The sequence below is a fragment of the Anolis carolinensis genome, chromosome 2 (assembly GCF_035594765.1).
Source record: "Anolis carolinensis isolate JA03-04 chromosome 2, rAnoCar3.1.pri, whole genome shotgun sequence".
Lineage (NCBI taxonomy): Eukaryota > Metazoa > Chordata > Lepidosauria > Squamata > Dactyloidae > Anolis > Anolis carolinensis.
This window is the reverse complement of record NC_085842.1, coordinates 48,506,155-48,519,390: the sequence shown is the minus strand read 5'-3', so window position 1 is coordinate 48,519,390 and position 13,236 is coordinate 48,506,155. Positions and strand designations below refer to the sequence as shown.

The following is a 13,236-nucleotide window of genomic DNA, read 5'->3' as shown; positions in this document are numbered from 1 at the left end:
AACAATGAAAGAACAATACAATATTTCAAAATAAAACCAATTTTAACCAACATACATTTATCAGGATTTCAATGGGAAGTGTGGTCCTGCTTCTGGCCAATGAGATAGTCCAGTTAATCAGGATTGTTGTTGTTGTTGTTGTGTGCCTTCAAGTCATTTCAGACTTTGGGCGAGCCTAAGTCTAAAATTTATTTATTTATTATTTATTTATTTACTGCATTTATTTACTACATTTGTATCACACCCTTCTCACCCCAAAGGGGACTCAGAGTGGCTTACAAATTATATGTGCATGCAATATATTATATTATTAGCATAGCACAATATTAGCAGTATATATTACTATATTGAACTATACCACTATACTGTAATATTATTAGTAATATTATATGTAATTTAGAATATATAATTAATATTATTATATGGTATTATTATTAGTGTTATATTGTATTACATTATAATATTATTATCAATATTATATGTATATACAATATATTATATTATAAAATTGAGGGCGGGGGCCAGGTAAATGACCTTGGAGGGCTGCATCCGGCCCCCGGGCCTTAGTTTGGGGACCCCTGGTTTAAAGAATGTGATTCCAACAAGACTACAGCCTGATGTGATAAAGTCCATCGTGATAGGCCTCAAGATCTACAAGAAAAGGCTGTAATCATGCTGAAATGATCTAGCCTGGAAAAGAAACTATAAACACACTATAAAATAGATATCTTCAAATAAATGTGCAATCTGGTGTGATAAAGCATTACTGCTCCCTTTCTCATTCCATCTGTATACATTAACATTTAACAAGCACATAGCTTAGGGGCTGGTGAACCAGAGGCAAGAAGTAGAAATTGCACTAAGAAGTGTATTTTAAAGAGTAGTTGATGTCTCTCTTCCAGACACTGATATGTATGCCCATACATCCCTCTTGGAAGGAAAGGAAAGCATGAGATATGTAGTGGCAACAGCAGCACAAGCATTATTCCATTTTCTGGCACAATCCAAGTGATAGTTGTGATCTATATGGTGTGGATACAGACTGTCAGAAAAAACATGATCAGAATCCTGTTCACGACTTATGCAACCACAAATCCCTTTAAGCATTTTTGTCTGATGTTGGCCATATGGAATAAATTCAAGGTTACAGCAGGGGAGTTCTGCAGGCCACACTCCTCACTTGTGGGCATACATTCAGTTGCACAGCAAAAGTTACTAAAAGTTAAATTTAGAGTAAATTTCTTTGGAGCTGCTCTGGCTACATGAGATTGCCCAAACACCCTTTTGAAGTTTAAATGGCTAGCCAGGCTGACAGTTCATTAGGGCTGTACCTATTGGTGCTGCCACTATTTTGATCCAAAAGTAATGTCATCAACAAGGCTTTGCTGGGTGCTGTTTCTAGCTGTCAACATCAGTTGGGTCTTTTGGGGATGTGGACACTGCATTGGCCCGTATCCAACTATCCACACCTCAAAATCTCCTTGTGCCAGACTAATGGCTAGAAGCAGCACTTACGCTATAAAAAAAAAAAACAGCCTTGTGTCATGTGGGTTGTTTGCAGTAGTTGCAAGGTGAGTTCATTTTATTTGGCCCATGTCGATATGACCTCAGTCTCCCCTTATTGAGCTTCTTGCACAATCACTCCTTCCATTCCTATTATGCACCAACCATTTCTGGACTATGTATTTGATTACGTTGATCTTCCAAGCCCAATTTTTAATCATGTTTCCAGTGACTCTGAATTATTTGGGCTTATATCTCATGCTGTTGTTCAACCTCTGGGAAGATAAAAAGTGCAGAGAGCTACAATTAAGTAGCTAACTTTATCTTCTTTTATAGATTGATCCCAACAGCATTGCAGCAAAGGATGGTCGGATCAGAGAGGGAGATCGAATAATTCAAGTGAGTTTGCAGATAATTCATGGTACCTGAAATCCTGCCTCAGCTTTTTGTATTAGTTCTTTATTTGCTGATTTTGTGATCCTGGAGAAAGTCATGTCAGAACCATATTTCAAATGTTTCCAAAATAAATATCTACAGTCTTTCAGTGAAATATCTGTAGGCCAGGTGCTAGCAGTTTAGTCCAAATGCAGCCGTATTTACTTTGATAGATCAGGCATGAAAGGCAAAGTATTACCTGACAGTATTATGTTTGTGAGAAACTACCTATGGGGACAATCGAGCAGTCTCTTAGCACTGGTGTAATATTATCGAATTTGCCATCATATAACACTTTTAGCATGCAAAGAGATTTATAATCCTTATTTTATTCAGCCTCACAGCAGCTCTGTGAATCCCAAATGTCACATTATATTTTGATGCCATAAAGTTTATGTGGCAGAAACAGGTATTTATCTTGCTGGGCAAAGTATTAAAAACTAGAATTTGTCCTGACATGGAAAAAATATGTCCCCCTCCCTCATGTGAAGATGCCTTTAAAAAGAAAGAGTTGTTGGTCAGGCTGGTCAAAAGTATTTTTCTGCCTGAAGCATAGGATAAATGTCCACGTGTGCATGCAATACACAGTAGCATATAAAAACTGGCCAGAGCGATGATTAAATCCTAATTCAGCCATTTTTGTGGGACAGATCTTCATTGCCTGAGGACAGCAAGGTAGCTCAACAGCAGTGTGTTTCTGTCCACCAACACATCCTTACTGCCCCCTTGCATCTGCTGCCTGAGGCATATACTTTAATTTCCCTAATGGTACAGCCAGTCCTATTTATCATTCAAAACTGTTGCTTTCAAATAGCCACTCAATGAATTTACTTTCAGGAAATTTTGGTGTAAGGTCCATTATTCCCCTTTTAGAAATAAGAGGGATAGTGTTGAACGGTACTGGTAAGTAATGTTATGATCCAGTGTGGAATTAATCTAAGATCTTTCACCAGGGTCACCCATTCATTTCAGTGGGATTTGTGTAGACGTGTATAGTGGATTGCACTCCATTTAAAACATTTTGTGTCGTAGCATGGACAAATATTGTCTTTGTCAAAATTATTGATAGCATTCCAGGTTTTCTAGAAGCATGCCGCACTGCACATGCCATTAAGTGATATTCTTCTTTGGACTTCTTTACACAGGGATTTCAATATGCATTTTCTCTTTTCCCAGATTAATGGCATTGAGATACAAAATCGAGAAGAAGCTGTGGCACTCCTTACCAGCGAAGAAAGCAAGAATGTCTCCTTGCTCATAGCAAGACCAGAAATTCTCCAGGTTCTGTACCTATTTTACCCCTTTGTTATTATTTATAGAGCACCTTTAATATGTGTATTTCTTTAGAGAGCATGACTATATCTGATGTTCTAGAGTGATACAATTGGATAAATAAACAACATGGGCATAAGGATATTAGAATTGAGGTTTAAAGGAAATTAGGGCCACTGAGACTTTTTACTGAAAGGACAAGTATGTGCTACGTTCAGGGCAAACAGAAAGCCAATGAAGGAAGAATATCATGTAGTGCAAGCTATAAGAGAAAGGAATACCATATATACTCGGGTATAAGCCAGGTTTTTCAGCCCTATTTAGCGCTGAAAAAGCCCCCCTCAGCTTATACTTAAGTGAGGGTCCTAGCCGGCTTATATTCAGGTTGGCTTATACTCGAGTATATAGGTAATCGGAGTTGGACAGTCTTATCTTATTAAAGTCGTATTATCTTAAATTACAGTTTTATGTAAATATTCAAAAACATTTAACCTACTGATGCCTCAATTAATGTAATTTTATTGGCATCTCTTTTTATTTTTATTTTTGAAATTTACCAGTAGCTGCTGCATTTCCCCATCCTCATCTTATACTTAAGTCAATACGTTTTTCCAGTTTTTTGTGGTAAAATTAGGTGCCTCAGCATATATTCTAGTTGGCTTATACTCAAGTATATATGATAATTTGATCAGCTAAGTGGTAAACATAGCTTTAAAAAAAGAAGGATATGTCTGTACTGTAGTTTAATGCAGTTTGACACTATTTTAACTTCCGTGGCTCAATGCTATGGAATTCTGGTAACGATCTATATATATAAAAGAGTGATGGCATCATGGCGATTCACAAAACAACAAAAGTACAGGCCCCCCAACCTCAAAATTTGACAACACAACCCATCATCCACACCTCAAGGTTGATACAACAAAAAGAAAAGAAAAATAAAGTCCTAATTAGAGGGAGAGCAATATTTTTTTTATCCAATTGCTGCCAGTTTAGAGGGCTAATCTCTGCCCACTTGGTTGGCTAGCAACCAAGGGACAGCCAGGTTTCAGTTAGGGGACAGGCAGATTTAGGCCTCACTTAGACTTCTTCCACAGATTATCTAATTTGCACTGGATTATATGGCAGTGTAGACTCAAGGCCCTTCAACACAGCTATATAACCCATTTATAATCTTATATTATCTGCTTTGCACTGGATTATCTTGAGTCCACACTACCATATAATCCACTTCAGTGTGCATTTTATACAGCTGTGAAGAAGGAGCCTCATATAATCCAGTTCTGAGCAGATAATATAAGATTAGAAATATACAATAGAGTCTCACTTATCCAACGTAACCAGGCCGGCAGGATAAGTGAATATGTTGGATAATAAGAAGGGATTCAGGAAAAGCCAATTAAACATCTAATTAGGTAATCGTTATACAAATTAAGCACCAAAACATCATGTTATACAACAAATTTGACAGAAAAAGTAGTTCCATGAGCAGTAATGCTATGTAGTATTTACAGTAGAGTCTCACTTATCCAACACTCGCTTATCCAACATTCTGGATTATCCAACGCATTTTTGTAGTCAATGCTTTCAATATATCGTGATATTTTGGTGCTAAATTTATAAATACAGTAATTACTATATAGCATTACTGTGTACTGAACTACTTTTTCTGACAAATTTGTTGTCTAACATGATGTTTTGGTGCTTAATTTGTAAAATCATAACTTAATTTGATGTTTAATAGGGTTATCCTTAATTCCTCATTATCCAACATATTCGCTAATCCAACGTTCTGCCGTTTATGTTGGATAAGTGAGACTCTACTGTACTGTATTTACAAATTTACCACTAAAATATCACAATGAATTTAAAACACTGACTACAAAAACATTGATTATGAAAAGGCAGACTGCGTTGGATAATCCAGAACATTGTATAAGCGAATGTTGGATAAGTGAGATTCTTCTTTAATATGAAATAATTACTGGGATAGAATAATGCAGAACAATATAATCTCTAAAACCAGGACAGTAAATAAACAGGGGAATTCCACACAGGAAACAATCAGGGCCGGCGAACACCTCCCAACAAAGTATTCCCATCATCAAAGTCTGGCAAATCCTGTTTTCTCAGAGCCACAGACAGTAGAAGCACATGAAATATCACAAACAACACCACTCTGAAAACAAGGGAATTCCAGACAGGAAACAATCAGGGCCAGCTAACACCTCCCAACAAAAAATTCACTCAGGGAGGAAACAGCCAGGCTTTAAAGCTGCAAGGCCATTACATCCTAATCATTTTTCCTAATTGCAGCATTCATACTTGCCTCCAACAGACAAAAAAAAACCAATCAGAAATATTGTATATTCACAACCTTTAGGAAATAATATCCCCTGATGGCGCAGCGTGTTAAAGCGCTGAGCTGCTGAACTTCTGGACCGAAAGGCCACAGGTTTGAATTGGGGGAGCGGAGAGAGCCCCCACTGTTAGCCCCAGCTTCTGCCAACCCAGAAGTTCGAAAACATGCAAATGTGAGTGCATCAATAGGTACTGCTCCGGCGGGAAGGTAACGCCGCTCCATGTAGTCATCCCACATGACCTTGGAGGAGTCTACGGACAACGCCGGCTCTTCGGCTTAGAAATGGAGATGAGCACCAACTTCCAGAGTAAGACACGACTGGACTTAATGTCTGGGGAAAACCTTTACCCTTGACCTTAACTACCACCAATTCCTCAATACTTTATTTCCCATACCACCATACTTCGCCACAGCAAAGTGTGGCCGGGCACAGCTAGTAGTGTTATAAAGTCTTTAGCCTTCCCTACAAAAGATTGTTGGTATCTCATCAAACTACAACTCCCAGGATTCCATAGCACTGAGAAATTGTCGTTACAGTGAAGTCAAACTACATTAATATCTACAGTGTGGGTATGTCCTAAAGTAGAAGATGAAGGAAGCTTCAGTAGTCAAGGTAGGAAATGGCCATGGCATAAATAATTTGTAGCTACTGGGCCAGTACAGTGGTGGTTTGAGCATTGAACTCTGGCTCTGGAGATTGGGGTTGAAATCCTTGTTCAAGCATGGAAAACTGTTGGGCAACTTTGGGTACGTCATACTTTCCCAGCCTCATAGAATTCTATGATTCTATGACTCAGAGGGTAGGCAGAGATAAACTGTCTCTTAACAAATCTGGTCAAGAAAATCCTGTGATAATGTCACACTTGAAAGCCAGAGTACTGTAGTGGATTGAGTTCTGTACTCTGGAGACCAGGATTTGATTCCGTGCTTACCCATGGAAATTCACTAAATGACCTTAGGAGAATTATACACCCTAGGGTTCCCATACATTGGAAACAATTTAAAGGCATTCAACAACAGGGCAAATGGGTAAAATATAGTATAGTGTTTGTCTCTGAAACATGGGGAGGGTAATGTAAGTCCTCCCACATCAGATAGACTGAAAACATGTTGAGAGACACTTATGTATACAGAGAGGAAATTAATTTAGCAATGATTTACTACTTCTCTGTTGTTGCATATACAAGTTGCTGTTAAAGTGTAATCCACAGAATTCCAAACTAACATGTAATTCTGTTGACAACCTTAAGCTAATACCATGACATGTCATGCAACAACTAACAACAAAAGTAACTTTCCAGAATCTCCTTTTTCAATTTTTGGTCTTCTTGCTGTGCCTTTGCAGCTGGATGAAGGATGGATGGATGATGACAGAAATGTTTTCTTAGATGATTTGCACATGGACATGTTAGAGGAACAGCACCACCAAGCAATGCAGTTTACTGCCAGCATGCTTCAACAGGTAAATCCTATTGTACCTTAGACTGGCCAAATGCATTATTGGCCAACCTGCTGTAATTTCAAGACACCTTCCAGAAAGGAGGGCCTGTTGCAATTCCTGCTATTGGTAGAAATGATGTTGGTTATTTCACGATACAGGGCTTTCTTGGTAGCCTCAGTTAAATAACTCCTTACCACAAGAAGGCAAGCAGGTTGCATCCCTTCTGCAATTCAACTAAGCAGCTATGACTGTGCAGTTTTCTAGTCTTTGCTCATGAAATATCAGACTTCATTTTTGTGTTAGTTTAACTGTGATTGTTTAATAAGAGGTATAGTTTTCTTTATAAATATTGGTTTTGACTGTTTTTATCTCTTAAGTCTTGCTTCCAAGGCTCTGGCGGACTGAGAGGCACTAAACAGATATTTTAATAAAATCAATGCATGAAATAATAATAATAATAATAATAATAATAATAATAATAATAATAATAATAATAATAAAATGTATTGCCCGCCTCTCCCTGCAGCTCAAGGAGGGGTACAACATCATTAAAGCAAGAAATAAAACACTATTAAAATACATGCAACAAGATGCACAGAGTTAAAATACAAGTTAAAATCCACTGATGAAATGCAGATTAAAATTCACAATTTAAAACTGACTGGGTATGCCTGCTGGAAGAGATGGGTCTTCAGCTGCATCATAAATTCTGACAACTGATTTAGCTGTCAAATTTCTTCCTGTAGGTCATTCCACAGACTTGGGGCAGTTGATGAAAAGATCCTCTTGGTTGCACATTAGCTGTTCTAGGGAAAATCCATCTATATGAATTGAACAGCTTTGCCTGCTACTTTTACTTACATGGTTTCTAAACAAATTTTCTCTTTAGAAGAAGAAAAATGAAGAGGATGGAGGTACAACAGACACTGCAACCATTTTATCAAACCAGCATGAGAAGGACAGCGGCGTCGGGCGTACTGATGAAAGCACCCGCAATGATGAAAGCTCAGAGCAAGAAAACAATGTGGACGATCACACTACCGCCTCCAACACTTTGGGGAGTCAGAAGAAGCTGACATACAGCCATGACACTCTGGGCAGTGGTGACATGCCATTCAGTAATGAGTCATTTATTTCTGCTGACTGCACCGATGCAGATTTCCTGGGCATCCCAGTAGATGAGTGTGAGAGGTTCCGAGAACTGCTGGAACTGAAATGCCAGGTGAAATCTGCAAACCCATACAACATATACTACCACAACAGTACTCTGGATATGAGCAAAAGTGACCATGAGAGTGTGGACAGGGAGCTGGAGATGCTGAATGAGGAGCTACGCAGTATCGAGCTGGAGTGTCTCAACATTGTGAGGGCCCACAAGATGCAGCAGCTGAAAGAACAGTGCCGGGAACCGTGGATGCTGCACAATAGCGGATTCCGCAACTATAATACAAGCATTGATCTCCGTCGGCATGAACTCTCGGATATTACCGAGCTGCCTGAGAAATCAGACAAGGACAGCTCCAGTGCTTACAACACAGGGGAAAGTTGCCGAAGCACACCTCTCACACTGGAGATCTCACCCAACAACTCTCTCTGCAGGACAGCAGAAGGCCTCAAATCCCAAGGCAGTGAAGGGGCAGAAGGCTCTGAGAAAACCTTGCTGACTAGCCCAGAGAGTCTTGAATCCAGCACATCTCAACTTCACCCAAAAGATGTTGACCTTAGCAACCCATTGGAAATTAATGAGAGAAAAGTCACTGATGGAAGCAGAAGCCCAGGTCAACCCTCCAAACCGGGTGGCTACTTGTCTTCCTATCAGCACTCTCCTTATAAACATGCCCACATCCCTGCCCATGCCCAGCACTATCAGAGTTACATGCAGCTGATACAGCAGAAGTCAGCAGTGGAGTATGCGCAAAGCCAGATGAGTCTAGTGAGCATGTGCAAAGACTTGAACTCCTCAAACCAGAGTGAACCCAGAATGGAATGGAAAGTCAAAGTCAGGAGTGATGGTACCCGTTACATTACTAAGAGACCAGTAAGGGATAGGTTGCTGAGAGAACGTGCCATAAAGATCAAGGAAGAGCGCAGCGGCATGACCACAGATGATGATGCCATAAGTGAAATGAAGATGGGCCGCTACTGGAGCAAGGAGGAGCGGAAGCAACATATTGTAAAAGCCAAGGAACAGAGGCGACGACGCGAGTTTATGATGCAGAGCAGATTAGAATGTTTGAAGGAGCAGCAAGGGGCTGAGGAGAAGAAGGAGGTGAATATCATAGAACTGAGCCACAAAAAAATGATGAAGAAAAGGAATAAAAAGATATTTGACAATTGGATGACAATCCAGGAACTCCTAACCCATGGCACAAAGTCACCCGATGGCACAAAAGTTTACAACTCCTTTCTGTCGGTGACCACAGTATAATCTTCCAGTGCCAAAGCTGTGTACATAAAACCCTACTGTTGGGGTAGAGATTCCTGCCTCGTTAAATGTGGCAACACTTTTGCTTTGTTTTGTATATAAGACACAGTCATCAATAATATGGTTCAGGTTCTGAACTCTGGGTGCAAATGTTCTCAACAGAGGAGTGAAAGAGTCATCCACCCAAAATCTTAAAAGGCAATATTGAACAATCAGAGCTTATTTGGTATACCAATAGTACCTTTTTTTGTAACTTGTTACCCTTTTACATAAAGTGTTAAAAATAACAGGAAAAACATATTAATCATACTTACACAGGTAATATCTTTTAAATCTATATTCATATTTTTTAAAAAGGTTACACATGCAGAAACACTAAGACAACTTCAAATAGTATTTTTAACAAGACAGTATTTTGCAATATATCGTTGACTTTTCTCTGCACAAGTTGCCGTTTTATCAGTATTCTAGTTGTACTATCAAACTCTTGATAGAATTTTTCTGCAGCATTATGCACCACTTATCAAACTGGTTATATCTTTAGGGTTCTTTGCACATACCATTTTGCCTTCTGGGACAGCATGCCTGCCCAGCCTGTGGCCAAATGTAGTGACTCATCATATGCTCAATAAACGTCCTGTCTTGGATGTCTGATAAGGCAGTGCTACTCAAAGCAGTAGAGTTTCTAGACTAGTTCTAGTCTATCACTGGCTTTTGGTCCCTGCAAAATGTTTAGGAAAGAAAATACAGTTGTAGCCAGTGGGAACTAGTCCCAGCCACACTGAGAGGGATGGTGCTGCTAGCACCCCACATCAGGTAGACTGAGAAACTGCAATAGGGGACAACAAAATCACAGGACTTCCAGGCAAATGCAATAAACCTGAGTGGATTGTATGACTGTTGAAAATGTCTAGGTAGCTACAGCTTGACTTCAAAGCAGTAGCTGGAGTAGATCATAGAGATTGGATGATGACACACAGGCTATAGTACAGAAAAGAGATGGCAAACATGTGGACCTTCAAATGTCTCTGAACTGCAGTTGCCAGCATAGCTATTATAAAGATGGTAGAAGCTGTAATCCAACTATCCCTGTAGAATCAAAAATTCCCCATGATTTTTACAGAGGAAGCTGGCACCTAGGCATATGAAGACAGAAGGGTATGGGAATGCAGATAACCTAAGTATTCTGCACACAACTGCTGCAGGTTTGGGCTGATAACCACACATTTTTGTTTTTCTCACTGTGTATTCTGAAAGTACATAAGCAGCACTTGAAAGAAGAGGTGAAGTGCTGCACACCTCAGCCCTGAAATATATTGAAACAAGTTTTTGCCGAGGCTGTGGCCTACAGAAAGAACGTGCATGTGTGTCTTACCTTTCTACAAAACTGTTTTGTGTAATTTGAAATGCCCATTGTAGTAGCTGTCTGCTTGGTAGATTTGAATGTATTGAAACTGAGATCAGTTTTCATGAAATCATGACTAGTTACTAACAAGTAAAATGAAGTTAAAAATAAAAAATAAATTATTGTTTTATATTTCATATTTATTTAAGTTGAGGTTTTATTCCTTGCCCTACCAGTTCTCCAACAAAACCTTCCAACAATTGCATAGTGTACACTTAAATTGGATGCATTGTTTATGTGGATTACATTTTTATGTTTGTTGCAGGGCCAGCATAAACAGCATACAAAGTGATTGCTAAATATCCATATGTTTTATAAAAACCTTGGATGAAATCTAAGTGTCAGTGTACACAGACAGATCAGCACTGGTGAAAAATTATTCTAGGTCCCAGAATCTAGACATATGACTGTCTGAAGTTTCAAGGCTGAAACCTACTGAATAACACCCAATGCAGACCGATTGAATCAGTTGTCAAATGGTGAATCAACAGAGAAGTAAATCTCATTGATTCAACAGATCAACTTCTGTTATTTATTCAAAAGCAAACAACAGGATTTAAGACTCATGGTTTCAGTACAGCTGGCCTTCTGTATCCACAGATTCCGCATCCAAAGATACCACCATCCAAAGATTTTTTTCAAAAATCAAAAGAAATTCCAAACAGTAAATCTTGATTTTCATAAAGGACACCATTTTATTTTGCCATTGTATATAATGGGACAGATTGCTATACCCGTGTCAGATACTGGAACCAGTTGCCAGCGGATACCAATGGCTCACTTTACCGGGTGAAGATTGCCTTTCTCTTTTCTACCTGCCAGACTAGGTCGCAGGGAAAATTTAAATAACAATAATATTAATAATATACTTTCTTTTTATTCTGCTCTATCTCAGAGCAGATTACACAATACATACAAGGCAAATATTAAATGCTGTTACAATTAATAACAAAGGTAGACAATACATAGACAGAGGCAAGGCTTCCGACTTTTCAATCTCTAGCATCTGGAGGCTGTGCTTGACTTGGCCATTTTCCATGCCAAGGGGGCTGGTATCCATAGACACCTTCCTGATCGATTTTGCAGGCATGTTTTTCAGGGGTGCCTTTTACCTCCCCACCAAAGCAGTACCTATTTATCTACTTTAATTGTTGTTTTTGAACTACTAATTAAGCAGAAGCTAGGGCTGATGGCGGAAGCTCATCCCGACCCACGACTCGAACTGCCGACCTTCCAGGCGACAAGATTTTCAGTAGATGGTGGTTTTGCCTGCTCTGCTAGCCGCAGCCCCCTAAGAAAACCAGCAGACAGCTGGGGAAAAAAGCAAATAAAGGATTTATGTATTCCTAGAGCAACTAAAAGTTGTGACCATTTTCAGGGTTCTGAATTGCAGGTTCCACTGCCCTTTTGAGGGTGTTTGAGAAAGTTTAACATTCAGCCATCATTCTGGATCAAGACACTATTCTTAGTTAACAATTTTCTGAATAATGTTTAGTCTTGATTTGTGTGTATACACATACTGCTATATCTATACAGACAAGTTCACATGCACTTTCATTGAGAGGTAGGAATGGGGGGAGGTCAGCCTCAGAGCCATTTGAGAAGATGCAATTAGTTATATTATATACATATATTTATACCACACAAACATACTTTACCAGATATTCCAGACCTCAAATGCCTCAGCTGATACACCTCGAAGCAAGCCCTATATACATCTGAAGAGATATATATGCCATGCCCTCCAACATTTAACAGGTGAAAACTGGGACATCTGTGGCCAAGCAACATCAGAATGGGATCAATATGACAAAAGTGATTAATGAAGAAGGGCACACATACCTGAAGAGGCTTCGCCAGTTTGCTTCTGCCTGAGCCTCTTGGGAAGGGCATGACTCCATCTGCTCCTCTCCATTGAGTGAAAACTACTTTTGTATTTCAAACTCACTTTGCAACAAATGAAGTAATCTGAGGAGGAGAAGGATTAATTGGGAGTGTCACTGTCAGATCAGGACAGTTGGAGAGTATGTTGCAAACCTGAAGAAAATTACAACAGCGGTCTGCAGTCAGTTTGTATTTATTGACAGAAGATTCATAACCAGCATACCACTACCCACCTATATTGTGAGGTAAAGTGATAAAAATCCTAAACCTGACTCTAAAAGAATCATTCTGAGGTTGGGTTTGCCTTGCTCCAGCACCCCAGGCTGCCCCCTTTCAATGAAAACCCCAATTTCTTTCCATTAGAGATCACAAACAAGAAGTAGGTAGGCCAACATATTGCCTGGGGGCTAGTGGGGGCTAATTAGGATTATAAACTGGAAGTTATGTAAATTAAACCAAATATAATTATCTGCTAGTGGCCTTTGGAAATAGGTTGGGAAGGGTACTTC

General features: G+C 39.3%; 1 protein-coding gene across 3 annotated transcripts in view; it reads left to right on the top strand.

Annotated features, from left to right (window-relative positions):
• The window catches only part of pdzrn3 (PDZ domain containing ring finger 3), a 233,563-nt gene extending 222,583 nt beyond the window's left edge, over positions 1 to 10,980 (top strand). For all 3 annotated transcript variants that reach the window (XM_062973821.1, XM_062973822.1, XM_008105365.3), the window contains 4 exons: positions 1,840 to 1,902; positions 3,115 to 3,219; positions 6,918 to 7,034; positions 7,903 to 10,980. In XM_062973821.1, the coding sequence (XP_062829891.1) occupies positions 1,840 to 1,902; positions 3,115 to 3,219; positions 6,918 to 7,034; positions 7,903 to 9,441 (1,824 nt within the window). In that variant the 3' untranslated portion in view covers positions 9,442 to 10,980. The remainder of the gene's footprint in view (positions 1 to 1,839; positions 1,903 to 3,114; positions 3,220 to 6,917; positions 7,035 to 7,902) is intronic.
• Positions 10,981 to 13,236: the final 2,256 nt, after the last annotated feature.